The sequence below is a fragment of the Gouania willdenowi genome, chromosome 24 (genome assembly GCF_900634775.1).
Source record: "Gouania willdenowi chromosome 24, fGouWil2.1, whole genome shotgun sequence".
In the NCBI taxonomy this organism is placed as follows: Eukaryota; Metazoa; Chordata; class Actinopteri; order Blenniiformes; family Gobiesocidae; genus Gouania; species Gouania willdenowi.
This window is the reverse complement of record NC_041066.1, coordinates 25,489,094-25,504,230: the sequence shown is the minus strand read 5'-3', so window position 1 is coordinate 25,504,230 and position 15,137 is coordinate 25,489,094. Positions and strand designations below refer to the sequence as shown.

Genomic DNA, 15,137 nt, shown 5'->3' with positions numbered 1-15,137 from the left:
TTAAAGAAGTTTGGAGTTAGACAAGTTACTGTGAAATGTTTTTCCAGAAATGATCAATTTGAAAGCTGATCTGAACCAGCTGTAAAAGAAAGCATAAATAAATGGGTTAAGCATGGAATTGAACAACGTGAACCAGTTCAGGGTTTCTATCACAGCCACTGGCGTCACATCAAAAATTAAAGGCTGAAAGATGATACAGAGAAAGTAAGGAGTCCAGCACAGAAGAAACACACCCATCACTATTGCTAAGGTTTTGGTGGCCTTCCTCTCCATTTTACTTGCTGCTCCACTCTTTGTGCTCTGGATGCTGTTAACTTGTCTATGTGCAACAAGAAAGATTTTCAGATAAATACTCAGCATTATAATGACAGGAATGTAAAAAGAAAACATGCATGCCAGTGTGGTTGATATCACCATATCAATTAAACAGTTATCCTCACATTTTTTCTGATTAAAATTTGCAACTCTGACAACAACCCCTATGAAAACAGCAACTCCCCAACTCCCAGTGATCATCAATACAATGACACGATCAGATATTTTACTCTTGTACGTTAGAGGCTGACATATTGCATAATAACGGTCAATGGAAATGCAGCACAGGTTTAAAATAGAACAGGTACTTAGTGTAACGTCAAAAGTGCCTCGGATTTTGCAAAAAATGTCATCATGAAAATAGCATGAGGTTACAGTGACAGCCATGCTGAAAGGAAAAACAAGCACTCCAACCAGTAAATCAGCCACTGCCAGGGAGAGAATGAGAGAGTTAGTGGGAGTGTGGAGCTGTTTGAAGTAAATGATAGAAATAATTACAAGCAGGTTCCCAAATATTGTGCCAACACCCAACAAACCAATGAACATGTATAACAGTACACATACAACAGAAGGGTTTTCTGTAAAGGTGTAAATCCCCCCCTGTGCTTCATAGCAGGGATGGATGTGATGATCAGTCACATTATTGATCATCTCTGAATCCATTAGAAACACTGCCTTGAAATCTACAGGATGGTCAAACAAAACAGAGCTGAAAAGAGCAAAGATTATTAAAAACATCAACAACAATCATACATTGAGATAGTAGTTGTGTGTGCGTGTGTTGTATTACTTGTGTAGAGGTTGTAGAGCTGCAGCACCCACAGTATATATCTTCTTAGTGCGTTGAAGGCATGGCATTTAAACAAACTACCATCATTATCATAATTAATGCTGATATCTCCTGTCCAATGAGATACTTCACATTATCAAGTGTGTTTCTGATCATTTGAAGAATGCACTGTTTGTTCTATGAATAAAACATTTCCCTGATATATAATTATATTTTTTATTGGCATTAGATTGACAACAGCAGCACCAGAAGAGTTAGAGTTACTGTTGTAAATGTTCAGCTTTCCTTTAAGAGGAAATCTGTTTTTCCCATTTTCAAGGTTGTGTAAGGTTCTAAATGAATTCTGAACATTACTTGTTTACAAGGAAGAGATAGGGCCCCTGGTATAGATAGTTTCCAGATGTATAAAGATCATCCGACAAAAAAAACGAGTGTTCAGAAAACATATCCAGTATGTAGGGAAGCACACAGAGACCCAACATAGTTAGAATTGGGATTAGGATGGAGTAACATTGGAGAATTATCAGTTTGGTGACTAGACATTTTTAGAGGCTATGTTCAAGCCTTGATTGAGGAACAATGCTGTTTTTCTTGAGAATAACTCTTGTATTTCAACTAAGTCGACATTTTTGTGTTACACTAAATGAACTTTTCTGTGCTTTAAACATGATAAAGGTCTATTAGGGCTTCATACACATGTCCAAAGTGCTTTTTCATTGATTCCATCAATCGTTAGTGAGGCGGTGATTTGATCCTTTCTTACTACAGGGTGAGCCCAAACACCTCGCTATAATTTGATGACGTGTTCCCACTTTGATGATGAATTTGATGCTGCACTGAGCTGGAGAAGCCTGTTTGTGTAGAGTTGGTCAGAAAGTGACTTTTCAGAGGCTAAAACTCTGGAAAATAAATGAGTTTGGGAAAATAAACCTCAAATATTATGTTTTTAGAGTTCTTAAAACAAATGTAGATGATGGTGAAAATTAACAGGATATGTGAGCTTTAAACAACACTAAAACCATGACAAGAATTTGGGAGGAGACCAGAAGGATCAGACATCACAAAAGAAGATATAACACTACACCAATAAAACTAACACCTGTTACATATAAAGTCTATGAATAATGCACTGCTGCACTGTGAAGTAAGAAGAAAGTACTTCAATTTCTTTTTTTTCAGACAACTGTGTATATATTTTCCTTATTGGTAATACATTAAACATGTTATATACAAGACTAGTGCAGGTACTCATTAGATTCAATTCTACTACGAGATGTGAAATATTTAACTGGAAATGTTTAAAGAACAGATCTCTCTTTCGGCATATAGGGCAACAAATGAAAGTAAATAGTTTCTTATTAAAGGTAATCAGTATACGGAAGTATTCAGATCTGGCTTTTTTTTATCATTTCGTTTAAAGAAGACATAAGTTGGTGCAACATGTGGACCTGAAAACTAGGGATGTAACGATTAATCGTAAGGCAATTAAAAATCGATTAATAGGTATCACGGTTCACATTGATGCAATGAAAATTGAATCGCAGTACTTTTTTTAAACAGCAGAGGGCTGTTTTATTTATCCTTCTCGTCAAAAAGTGTAGGTTTTAAAGTCCAATTGTTAAGGCACAAAATACATTTTTCATGGGGCATGAAAACGAAAATGCAATGACCTCTTTGCTTTCTTTAGTTGTGTCACAAAATGAGCAGTAAAAATGGTAAATGGACTTGATTTATAACCACACTGAAACAGTCTCAAAGTGCTTTACATATCAGCTCATTCACCCAATCACTCTCACATTCACACACCAGTGGGACAGGACTGCCATGCAAGGCGCTAGTCGAGCAACTTAGGGTTCAGTGTCTTGCCCAAGGACACTTCGACACATAGTCAGGTACTGGGATCGAACCACCAACCTCTCGATCAGAAGACAACCTTCTACCACCCGAGCCCCGGTCGCCCTACGAGCCCCGGTCGCCCTACCCCCTAGCAGTGTTGAAGAAGAAAATGAAAATGCAATTTTGATTATTTATTACCAATTTGAGTTATGAGTCAAATAATGTAGCCTTTCTGCTAATGCATTTTCAAGTGTTCCGTTTCAAATTGATTTTTCTTACCTATTTGCTGGACCATCTTTTGAAAATTTGAAGTTAAATGTAATTTTCTTTGTCATTTTAATTAAGTTACAAAATGAGTGACCTTGAAGAAGAAAATGAAAATGCAGTTTGGATTATTTATTATTCATTTTATTTATGAGTTAAAAATGCAGCTATAATCTGAAAATGAAAAAGCGTTTCTGTTCATCCATTTTAAATTGAATTATGGTATACATATGCTTCCATACACATAAGGTTACAGAGGATTGTTCCATAATGCTGCGTTAGAAGCCAGGTTTTTATCAGTCATCATCTCATTAGCATATCACACAAATCCTGTGTTTGTCCAATCAGATTTAGAGCTTTGAAAGAAAACTACGATAATGACGAAAATGTAACTTTTGGAACAGCAAACATCTGACCAAACTAAAGAATGACACATTTTTATCTCAAATGTATTAGTAACCTGCACTTAGTTTTAAAACAACTACTTTTCTAGAATATGATTTACGGTACTATTAGGGAACATTTCACCCCCTGTTAATGCTCTGTTGGTCTTTTAACCTTCCTTTGATTTGGTCCTGTTGTTTTAGTGACTTATTCAAACCTGATCACAGACTTTAGAAACTGAGATTAGTGGATCCTCTGACCACGGTGGTCTCAGTGTTCTCTGGTGGTCTCAGGGCCCCTGTGTGCAGTGCACCTAAAGGCAGAGTTGGCTCCCGAAACACCCGCCCTCTTCAGTACATGTGAGTGAGCAGAAAGTGATAGCGAGCATGCAGGGAGTCACAGCCTCCCTCCACTGACTGTCTGTGAACTTTAGAATCCATTTTTATTTTTAAATGATTTTCTTTGTTCTTGAGTCTTTAAATGGTCTCGCTCCACTTTACCTCTCTGAGCTCCTCCACCCCTACGTTCCTGCTCGGTTCCTCAGGTCAGCTGATCGGCTTCTCCTGGAGGTCCAAACAGAAGCTCAGAGGGGATAGAGCTTTCTCTGTAACAGCGTGTTCACGATGTTTGTTAGTTACTAGTTATTTCATTTATGGCTTTGGTTGAACCCAGGCCTTCTTTTTTTTTCAAAATATATTTATTGGAAAATATATCAATTGGAAACATACAGTCATGCATTACAGTTTTCCAGTTTCCTTCACCCATCCCACCCTGGCTCAAATGGAGATCACACAAACTATACTTGACAAACCAGCACTCAGTCTGGCAGGACTTGCAACGCCTTCAAGTATGAAATAAAAGATTGCCACTTATCAGTACACCCTCTCATCGTGTATTTAATCGTCTCGAGTTTAAAGAAGAACATGATATTTGTGATACAGAGGGAGGGTTAGAGGATTTCCACTGAAGAAGGAGGCGGCGTTTGGCAATCAAAGAGGTAAAATTTATAATTTCTTTTTGGGTCAAAATAGTTATACAGGCGAGGGCAAAAGAAAAACATACGACTCAAATGACACTGTGAATTTGAGCAACGGTCACTTTTGTCCTCTGCCTCCAGGAAGATTTTAGACAACCTTCATTTGGAAAAATGAACCGTGTGTATCACCTTACACTGAATAAGTGCCAGCCGTGCACAAGATGAGACCATGCCTGACCTACCCACCACCCCATCCCACCAATCTTCATCAATAGGAAGACCCATCTCCTCCTCCCATGCAGACCTTGTTTTGGAGTTGGAGTGAGGTTCAGTATGTGGCTATACATTACTGAGATAACCCCTCTACTTGGCATCTTAAATGTGAGTAAATCTTCCCATAACTGACGAGGGGGTACAGCGGGAAATTTAGATTTAGAAATTGACTTGGAAGTACCTAAACATATGGTTTAGGGGCAAATCATATAGTGATGACAAATTGGCAAAACTATTGCAAGTACCATCTGAATACATATCAAGGACACAATGTATACCTTTGTTACGCCATATTGAGAAAGCAGAATCCATATGTGAGGGGAGAAACAGGTGATTACTACACAATGGACCCAGAGGAGATGCCACAAAAAAATGAAATATTTCCTGAACTGAAACCAAAACTTTAAGGTATTAAACACAACAGGGCTTTTAACGTACTTTGAGACCCTGGCTGGGAGAGATGAATATATAAGAGCAGGTAGAGAAGATGCATTAGAACAAGATTGACTTTCCAGTTTGCACCAAATTAAATGAGGACAATCAATCCAAAAACGTATTTTATGAATATGTGTTGCCCAATAATAAAATTCAAAGTTCGGTAGGGCAAGTCCACCACCAAACTTGCATCTCTGCAATAACGATCTCCGGACCCTCGGGGACCCCGAACCCCAAATAAAAGAACCAAGCTTTTTATTCAAAGTGTCAAAGAAATGTTTAGGTAAAAATAAAGGGATTGATTGGAATAGATAGAGAAATGTTGGTAGGATGTTCCGCTCTGACCAGGGACTTCAACAATAGCACCGATCATATTCCTTCCCCTCCTTCATCTTTTTGTGAGGTTGAATCCAACCTCATCAATGAAGATGAACTGGTGGTCCACTGCAGCCTCTAGCTCAAGGACTCTCTGAAACACACATGACAATATCAGAAATAGACATGGGCGTGGTCACTATTGTAAAACACAATCATTGTGATTACAATACTGAATTATGTATACAGTCATTTATACAGTGTTGAGAGTATGCAATAATTGTGTGATTGTATAGGACTCACTTACACATAGTTATATCACAATTCTTTGACTCTCTCTGAATTGTGTTCAAATGTCACCTGTAGACCTGCTTCATCCTCACATTATTTCTGTTTAAGACACGGTCCAGTGTTGATAAACTGACCCTATCAATATTTATAAATATGTCATTGTTTTCTATTATTTTTCTTTGTATTTGCTGTAATGTTATGGCATTATTTTCTAGGACCGTGTTGATTATTTCAGTTTCCTGTTCAGGAGATAGAAGACGTTCCCGACCACCTTGTGTTGGTAATCTTTCAGTTCTGCCAAACAAATAGTAAAATACTGTAAATACTGTAGGAATGCAAAGTAGGAATACATTTCCCAAATACTTGAAACATACTTTATTTTTATAGAACAGTCCACAGGCATTCCTGTACTACTGTACTCATTGAGTACTGTATTAATATACAGTATTGCAGTTTTCTATTGAGAGTAGATTTCTTACCTATTCTCATTTTGAAGGTCTGGATAATGGATGCTACAGTGTAGCTGCTCAAATGTGGCTGTACTCTTTGCCCCGCCTCCCTCATTGTTAGACCATGGTTGATCACATGGTTGATCACATGGTCAACCAAAGTGGCTCAGATCTCATCAGAGATTAAAGTCCATTTCTCACCACTTTTGATGCTAAAGCTCTGATTATTAACTGTAAACCTGTGTGACTGACAGGTGTTTACCCATGTGATGAGTCAGTGTCATAGTAGGACAACTTCACTTTACAATTTGAATGCTAGTGTGTTCCTTGTGAAAACAAGAGATTTACATCATGAAAATTGTGCCAAATGCAGAGAATTGTGTGTAGTGTTGTAAAAAAAACGTGTTTTAGAATTGTAATGAGTGTAAAGCAGGAATTGTGCTTGTTTAGCAGACTTGGTTCAGGGGGTTGGTGCACGAGTTACATGTTGTGGTCATTGTGTCTCAACTACCAGTTTTTGTGTGTAAACAATCCAGAAAAACTGTAATATTCTAAAATCCATATGCAAAACAGTACCTCAATAAAGATCAAGTAATTCTATTTAATTTATATTCATTTATTTTTTATTATTTATTTATTTGATAGGGACATTGCACATTAATGAACATCAGTGTAAAACAAATGTAAATATGCTGGATTATAGCTACAAAGCTAGTTTTCATCCGTAGTCCCTAGGCAGGCAAATACATAAGAAATGACAACATACTATAGAATACATACAATACAACATAACACAATACAATACAATACAACATAACACAATACAATACAATACAGGCAGCACAGGGAAATGTTCAGAGTCTAGTGGTCACATGACTTGATTTGGGTTTTAAAGCTGACCAGTGTCGGACTCTCCCGTATGTGCAGAGGGAGACTGCTCCAGATGTTAGTGGCCCTCACAGAGAGAGAGTTCTGTCCATGGGTAGTTGTTCTGAAGGGGACCTCACAGTCTCCTCTGGAGGAGGCCCTCGTTCTCAGACCACTTGAAGTCTTAGGTTTGAAAAAGGCAGACACAGGAGGTGGGGCTAGTCCATGTAGCGCTTTGTAAATGAAGCATACATACTTAAAGTTGATAAAATGTTCAAAATTTAGAAGATTGTACTTGTTTAAAATATTCCATACATGAAATGAATTAGGTTTTTGGTGAAAAACTTTAAGAGATTTTTTATACAAAGATTCAATTATTTTCAAATTGGTATCAGTGGTGAGACCAACTTGTGATGCAATATTCAATATGTGATAAAATCATTGAATGGAGAAACATTCTAGCTGCACTAAGTGTTAAAAAGAGTCTGATTTGTTTACATTTTTTAAGGTGAAATTTAACAGTATTGACAAGTTTTTTTTATATGATTTTTGAAAGATAGAGTGGAGTCAAGTGTCAGACCGAGATACTTGAATTCTGTGATGAGTTGTAGTTCTCCTCTCAAGAACACTCCGGAACTTTTCATCACTTTTGATTGCTTGGAGAACATCATACAGACCGTTTTTTTAGAATTTAGAAGCAAGCATGATTTAAATAGCCAGTCATTTACTTGTTCCATGGCTGAGGTCACAATGAAAGCTGCCTCTTTAGGGCTCCTTGCATGGGTATAAATTACAGCGTCATCTGCATACATTTGAAAATTCACATTATTACATGTTTTGGGAAGGTCATTTATGTACAGTGAGAATAATAGTGGACCAAGTATTGATCCTTGCGGCACACCGACTGAGACATCCAGGATCGATGACTTTACACTGTCAATATGTATACATTGTTTTCTTGAAGCTAAATATGATTTAATCCATTGAATTGCCTCTGGCAAGAAGTTGAAGTCTGTTAATTTTGTTAGCAAAATTTCATGGCTGACAGTGTCGAATGCCTTTTTAAGATCAAGGAACACTGCACCAACACAGGGGTATACTGTATATCTAATTTACTTTTTACATTTTCTATAAAAAAGCTGTTTGCTGATTCAGTGGAATGGTTTGCTCTAAAATTGCATGGCATGTAAGCCAGAGGGACTACTGTATAAATGTTCATTTATAATATTTGCTACCCATCTCTCAACAACCTTGGAAACAACTGGAAGTATACAGATAATTGGATATATTCGTTCTGTCACCAGATTTAAAGATTGGGGTGACTGTGGCCAGTTTCCATGACGATGGAACAACTCTCTGTTTAAGTGATAAATGAACCATGTGTGTTATTGGTGCAATAAAAGAATTTAGAAGATGAGTGTCCAGTCCATGAATGTCTTTGGCTTTTGAATATTTTAGTGAACCAATAATTTTGGATACTTCTATCCCTGTTATTTCACGTAAACTAAAGACAGGCTGCGTGAGCTCAATGGACCTTTTTTTAAATCAGGAGATGGAAATAACTGACTTATTTCCCTAACAGAGTTGACAAAATAGTTATTAAATTCATTTGTCAGTAGATCTGGATCAGACACAGTAATATTGTTTATTTTTAGCTCAATTTCTTGTTGTTTTGCTTTTTCATCCTTCCCAATTAATTTATTTACATTTTGCCAGATCTTCTTGGGATTTCCATTTGCTTCAGACATAATATTCATAAAGAATGTTGCTTTGACCTTTTGCCTTTGTTGAGTGACGTTATTTCTCAGTGAGGTAAATGTATACTTATCTGTGATGAGACAGGATTTGATATATTTTTTTAATTGCTTATTTCTGTCTCTCATCAATTTCTTGCATTTGTCATTTATCCATAATAATAGATTTCTCTTTTTTTTGTCATGGTTTTCTTTTTTGGTAAAGTTTAACATTACTTCATTCATTTTCTTGTGAAATAGAATAGCTGCTATTTTCAACATCTTCACTTTGAGTAATTTCGTTCCAATCGGACAAACATTGCAAGGCTTCCACAAGAGTTGGTTGTAATCTTTTGGGAATTATAGTTTTCGGTGAGTCTTTTATATTTGGCCTGTATGAATCTTTAAAACATTTTTTTGAAAGTTTTCTTGAGAAGAAGATGGCATTGTGGTCAGACAACCCAGTCACAAAGTAAAAGTTTTGATAATTCTTCCAGGTTTATTTGCAAAAAGCAAGTCTATCAATGTTTTTGAATGTGAAGATATTTGAGTAGGTTGTTCTATTAACTGGTTAAGATTCAAATGTTCAGTGACTGGTTTCAGGTTCTTTTGAACTTTCTTATCATTCCAGTTTACATTAAAATCTCCAATAATTATAATTTCTTTATTTAAATCACAATGAATAAGAAGAAGTTTTAATTTGTCATAGAAATCCACTTTAGCAGATGGTTTACGATATAGACAAATTATGATGAAAGACATTGCAGGTGAGGTGAGATGGATTTCTTTTGGCCAATTTATCGTCTACATTTTAGAGCACTTTTAACATAGAGTAGAACACCTCCACCCCTCCCATGTTCCCTATCATTCCTGTAGACATTATATTCCAGCATAGTTACCACTGAGTCTGGAGAGTTGGGTGATAGCCAGGTTTCAGAAAGCCCCATGAAGTCAATGTTTGAGTTGCAGAGCAGATGTTGAAGCTCTTCATGTTTAGGTGACATACTCCGTATATTCAAGTGTCCGCCTAATAAGCCTTTTGGTTTGGCTTGTGGATCCCAGATTGTCTTTGCCTGATTAAGTGTGTGAAAAATCTAAGATGTCCGATATTTTTTGAGAATGGGATTTCGAACCTTTTTTTGTAATTTTTGCCCTGTTAGCTGTAGTCCAGGTGGTGGAGGCCCTGTTAGCTGTAGTCCAGGTGGTGGAGGCCCTGTTAGCTGTAGTCCAGGTGGTGGAGGCCCTGTTAGCTGTAGTCCAGGTGGTGGAGGCCCTGTTAGCTGTAGTCCAGGTGGTGGAGGCCCTGTTAGCTGTAGTCCAGGTGGTGGAGGCCCTGTTAGCTGTAGTCCAGGTGGTGGAGGCCCTGTTAGCTGTAGTCCAGGTGGTGGAGGCCCTGTTAGCTGTAGTCCAGGTGGTGGAGGCCCTGTTAGCTGTAGTCCAGGTGGTGGAGGCCCTGTTAGCTGTAGTCCAGGTGGTGGAGGCCCTGTTAGCTGTAGTCCAGGTGGTGGAGGCCCTGTTAGCTGTAGTCCAGGTGGTGGAGGCCCTGTTAGCTGTAGTCCAGGTGGTGGAGGCCTGGTTGGCTGTAGTCCAGGTGGTGGAGGCCTGGTTGGCTGTAGTCCAGGTGGTGGAGGCCTGGTTGGCTGTAGTCCAGGTGGTGGAGGCCTGGTTGGCTGTAGTCCAGGCAACCAAGGCAAAAACCAGGGTAGCTGTGATTGTAGCCAGGTTAGCTCAGGTGTTGGGCCTGCCAGCTGTAGTACACCCAGGCCTTTGTTCAGAGCAGGACCAGGATTTTTTTTGATGTCACCAGCCAAAAGTAATATAAACACGAGTTCCAAAGCCCCCAGGGATGATCTAGATTTAGATAATTGATTAGTTTTACCTGGAGGCAGCCTGGCATGTCCAAAATTAAGAAATCTTGTAAACAAGAGGTACTGACTGTTCTTTAGTGGATATAGAGTTAAATTATCCATTTTCCGAGGGCCCATCAAACTCCAGAAAAGGTAACAACATATAGCAATAACAAATACATATGTTGATGACACAATCCAAGGGAATTTGATAGTTTTAGAGTCTTTTTTTGACTGTGTGTCTGAACCCCATTAATCATTCACGTTTAGAAACACAGAGAGAGGAGGCTGTTGCATCAAAACCAAGTTTAGCATTTTGTTTTGATTTATTACAATCTGGTTTGGAGGTTGAACTTTTAAATCATGTACTTTCAGTAGAATTTACAGTAACCTTCACATGATAAATCAGTTATTAGTTAGCGCTAACATATCAACAATGTGTGTGATTAAACTGTGGAAAGAATCTCCTTCTAAACGTCATACTTTGGATTAATAGGAAACACTTTTTACGTTGTACAGAACGTCTAGATTTGAATCAATTACATTATTAATGGATAGTTTTGTTGATCCATGACATGAAAACTTTTCAAACCAAACAAATATGAAGGAAATGTGGTTGAAAGATGATTTATTTATTTTTTAAAAATCTAATCTTATTCAGTAATAAGTCAACGTTAAATGAATGGGCTTTTTTTTTTTTTCACAAATCACTTTCTTTTCAAAATATTGTTCAAAGATTAAATTTATTATTCATAAATAAATAAATAAAATCACTGTAAAAAGTTAAAGACGTGGTGATGCAATGGTTTCAATCTCCGTACAAACTTGTCTCTGACACTGAGGAACAATTAAAGGTGTGAATGCAGTGTGTTGCTATTGACACACACACACACACACACACACACACACACACACACACACACACACACACACACACACACACACACACACACACACACTCTTCACACCTGGCTGCCACAAACAAAGCTAATGAAGTGAATGAGTCCAAGTGAACAAACAAGTAATCTGATTACATCTTCACATGTATCCTGGGAATAGTTTCTGTATGTTTGTCAAGGAACTACTTTGTTTCCAGTTGCATCATCTTGTTTTTTACCTGCACAGAATGAACAGAAACTTCTGAATGATATAATAAAATGCTTTATTTTAAACTGTAAAAGTATAAAACTCGTAATAAATCATGGTAAATGCACACATTGTACGTATATATTAATGTATTTTAATGTAACTGTATTTAGGAACATATCACTGAGTCAGTTTTTACAAGCACATTTAAAATTATTCATGATGAAAAAGACATTTATCATCTTTTAAGCTTTATATTTATTTTTCATCCTAGTGTTTTTTTTTCTATCATCAATTTAAAAACTTCAATCTTTTACGTACTGTATTTTACTGTTTAGTGTTGTTCAAACTACTATTCAACATATTTCTACTCAAGTTCTTTCAATGTTTTTTAATCTTCAGTACTGACTTTAGAGTAATACTTAAAGTAATACTTAAAGTAATACTTAGAGTAATACTTAGAGTAATACTTAAAGTAACACTTAAAGTAATACTTAGAGTAATACTTAAAGTAATACTTAGAGTAATACTTAAAGTAATACTTAGAGTAATACTTAAAGTAATACTTACAGTAATACTTCAAGTAACACTTAAAGTAATACTTAAAGTCATACTTAAAGTAATACTTTAGAGCAGGGGGCACCAGGTCGCCCGTAAGGACCAGATGAGTCGCCCGCTGGCCTGTTCTAAAAATAGCTCAAATAGCAGCACTTACCAGTGAGCTTTTATATATATAGATTTATTTATTTAGCTATTCTTGTTTAAATCACACTTACATGTAACTTAGAAATGACAATACATATATATAAACACTTAAAATGTAAAGTGTTTTTTGTGTTTAATACATACTTGCCAACCCTCCCGATTTTCTCCTGATTTCTGCCCGACATTGTCCGGGCGGACCATCCTTCACTGAGCGTCGTTTCCAGCCGGACAATAATAACGATTACACCTCATAAGAAGAGGAAGAAGAGTCTTCTTCCTCTTCTTATGCGGTGTAATTATATTATTGTAATAATAATATTGTTGTAATAATAATAACGATTACACCACATAAGAAGAGGAAGAAGACTCTTCTTCCTCTTCTTATGCAGTGTAATTATATTATTGTAATAATAATATTGTTGTAATAATAATAACGATTACACCACATAAGAAGAGGTGTAATCGTTATTATTGTCCAGCCGGAAACGACGCTCAGTGAAGGATGGTCCGCCCGGACAATGTCAGTGAGGAAATCGGGAGAAAATCAAATCCAACCATGTGTAGGGAAGTGTTTCTGTTATGGTTATAGCCGTTGTTGTATAGGCTATGTTTAATTTTCCTTCTGTTGATTATTTTTATTTCAAGCATACATTGCATAGATTGATGGATAATTTATGCAATGTATGCCTTTTTTGTTTAATTTTAAGTTATTTATTCTACTACTACCACCATTTACCATTTGCACGGGTACTGTGGAATTTGTTCTTTACTTTATATGTGTTTTTCAAATAAAAGAACACTGTGAAATTGAATTATTTCATTTTCTCTTTAAAGAGCAAACTACCCCCCCCCCCCCCCCCCCCCCCCCCCCCCCCCCCCCGCTCTTTTGAAAATCTCCCCAATTTTGAGGTCTCAAGGTGGTAGCCCTTCGCATTAATCAGTACCCAAGAAGTAGCTCTTGGTTTCAAAAAGGTTGGTGACCCCTGCTTTAGAGTAATACTTAAAGTAATACTTACAGTAATACTTACAGTAATACTTTAAGTAATATTTAAAGTAATTCTGACACTTAATCAAGCAAAGATAGATATTTTGTTTGAGAATAAAAGGGTTAGAGGTTGACTAGTATTCAACTCTGAAGAACATAAACCTGATTATTGAAAGTATTTTTTAATGACCTGTTAGTGTAAACTTGGCAGCCGTGAAAAAGGCGTGTCCTTCAGGGAAATACTGACGCTGGAAGGCCAATTTTATCATTACTCTGCCAATGTATCTGCTTTTGGAATTTTTTAAAGTATTTTTTATTATAGTCATCTTTAAGATGACTATAATAATAAAAAAAATGAGTCTGCGAGGCCAATTAGGACCCCGAGGACTTCTTCCCGTAGTTGGTGTCACAAAAAACACTTCTCGACATTGTATCAGCATTGTATCGACCATCATTAAATGTAACACCGACCATTTCACCTCCTGGTGAAACAGCGAAGAGATGAACACCAGCTTAGAGCAGAGACTGGCAGACGAGCTACGACAGTAGCGACATCTTTAAAAGACGTCTCAGGAGAACAAGGGCTATAGAGAAGTGCTAAGGATTGTGGGAAATGTAGGATTTTAATGGAAACTTCTACACGGCAGTGCACCCCAGTCTGTAAGCTCTGAGGAGAGCGGACAGTCCGTGCTGAGTTCGCCCAAGTATGTTTAAGCCGTAAGGTTAAGCCCGAGACCAGTTTATCCCATAGCCCAATGCCAGCGCATCCACGACGTAAGAACCACTTCTGCGAACCCAGGCACCACCCCAGGGCCGGCAGCAACAATGGGAGCCAAAGAGCCCCAGGCCATTCCCCCACGACCTAGAGACCCCAGGCCGAGAGGCAGCCACCGCCCCCCCATACACACCCAAGAAAGCCCCAAGGAGCTGAGGACCCCGCACACACCTGGAGGCTCCCTGCCAGTGACCACCGCTCCACCCATGCCCCAGCACCTAACCCGCCAGGGGAGGGCCCAGGGACCCCCCCGTCCGAGACCCCAGCAGAGGCCCAGAGTCAGAAAAGACGGGACCCCATGCCAGAAGAAACCAATCCAGAGGCAGCAGCCCACCCCAGGACGACAGCCGCATCCTTGGCCGTCCAGGACACCGGGGGGAGCCGCAAGTCGCTCCAACGACAAATAGGTTGGTTTGGAAGTGTCAGGGTGATCAGCACCAGAGGTCGGTGGGGGGGGGGGTTTCCTCACATTCAAATGACAAAAAACTTCAGAAAAGACTGGAAGTGTCCGTTTCCCTCCCTCCAGTAATCCAGGCAAAGTTTAGGGTTGGATAGTTAACCCTAACACCTTGTGAGATAGCTTTAAATGTTCTACACTAAACCCAACCTTTGACTCGCAAACATTTAAACTTGAGAAATGAGCTTCATTATCAAAGCTTTAAAATAAGAGAAAAACAAGCCTCTGTGACCAGCTGTCTGCTTACCTTTCAAACTAGTCAGAGAATTACAAAAATGTATGTATACAACAATAGACTGATTTGTTTTCTGCTGCTCAAAGAATTCTTGCATCGCCTCCAACAACTCACTAATC

The 15,137-nt window shown here is 38.1% G+C and overlaps 1 protein-coding gene across 1 annotated transcript; it reads right to left on the bottom strand.

Moving 5' to 3' along the window:
- Positions 1–978, bottom strand: LOC114457641 (trace amine-associated receptor 1-like). Its single transcript, XM_028439634.1, has one exon. It carries the CDS (start codon positions 976–978, stop codon positions 1–3), a length of 978 nt encoding a protein of 325 aa, XP_028295435.1.
- Between the last annotated feature and the right edge of the window lie 14,159 nt (positions 979–15,137).

Coding starts and splice junctions, on each gene's coding strand:
- LOC114457641 (XM_028439634.1), bottom strand. CDS start 978: ATGGATTCAGAGATGATCAATAATGTGACTGATCATCACATCCATCCC.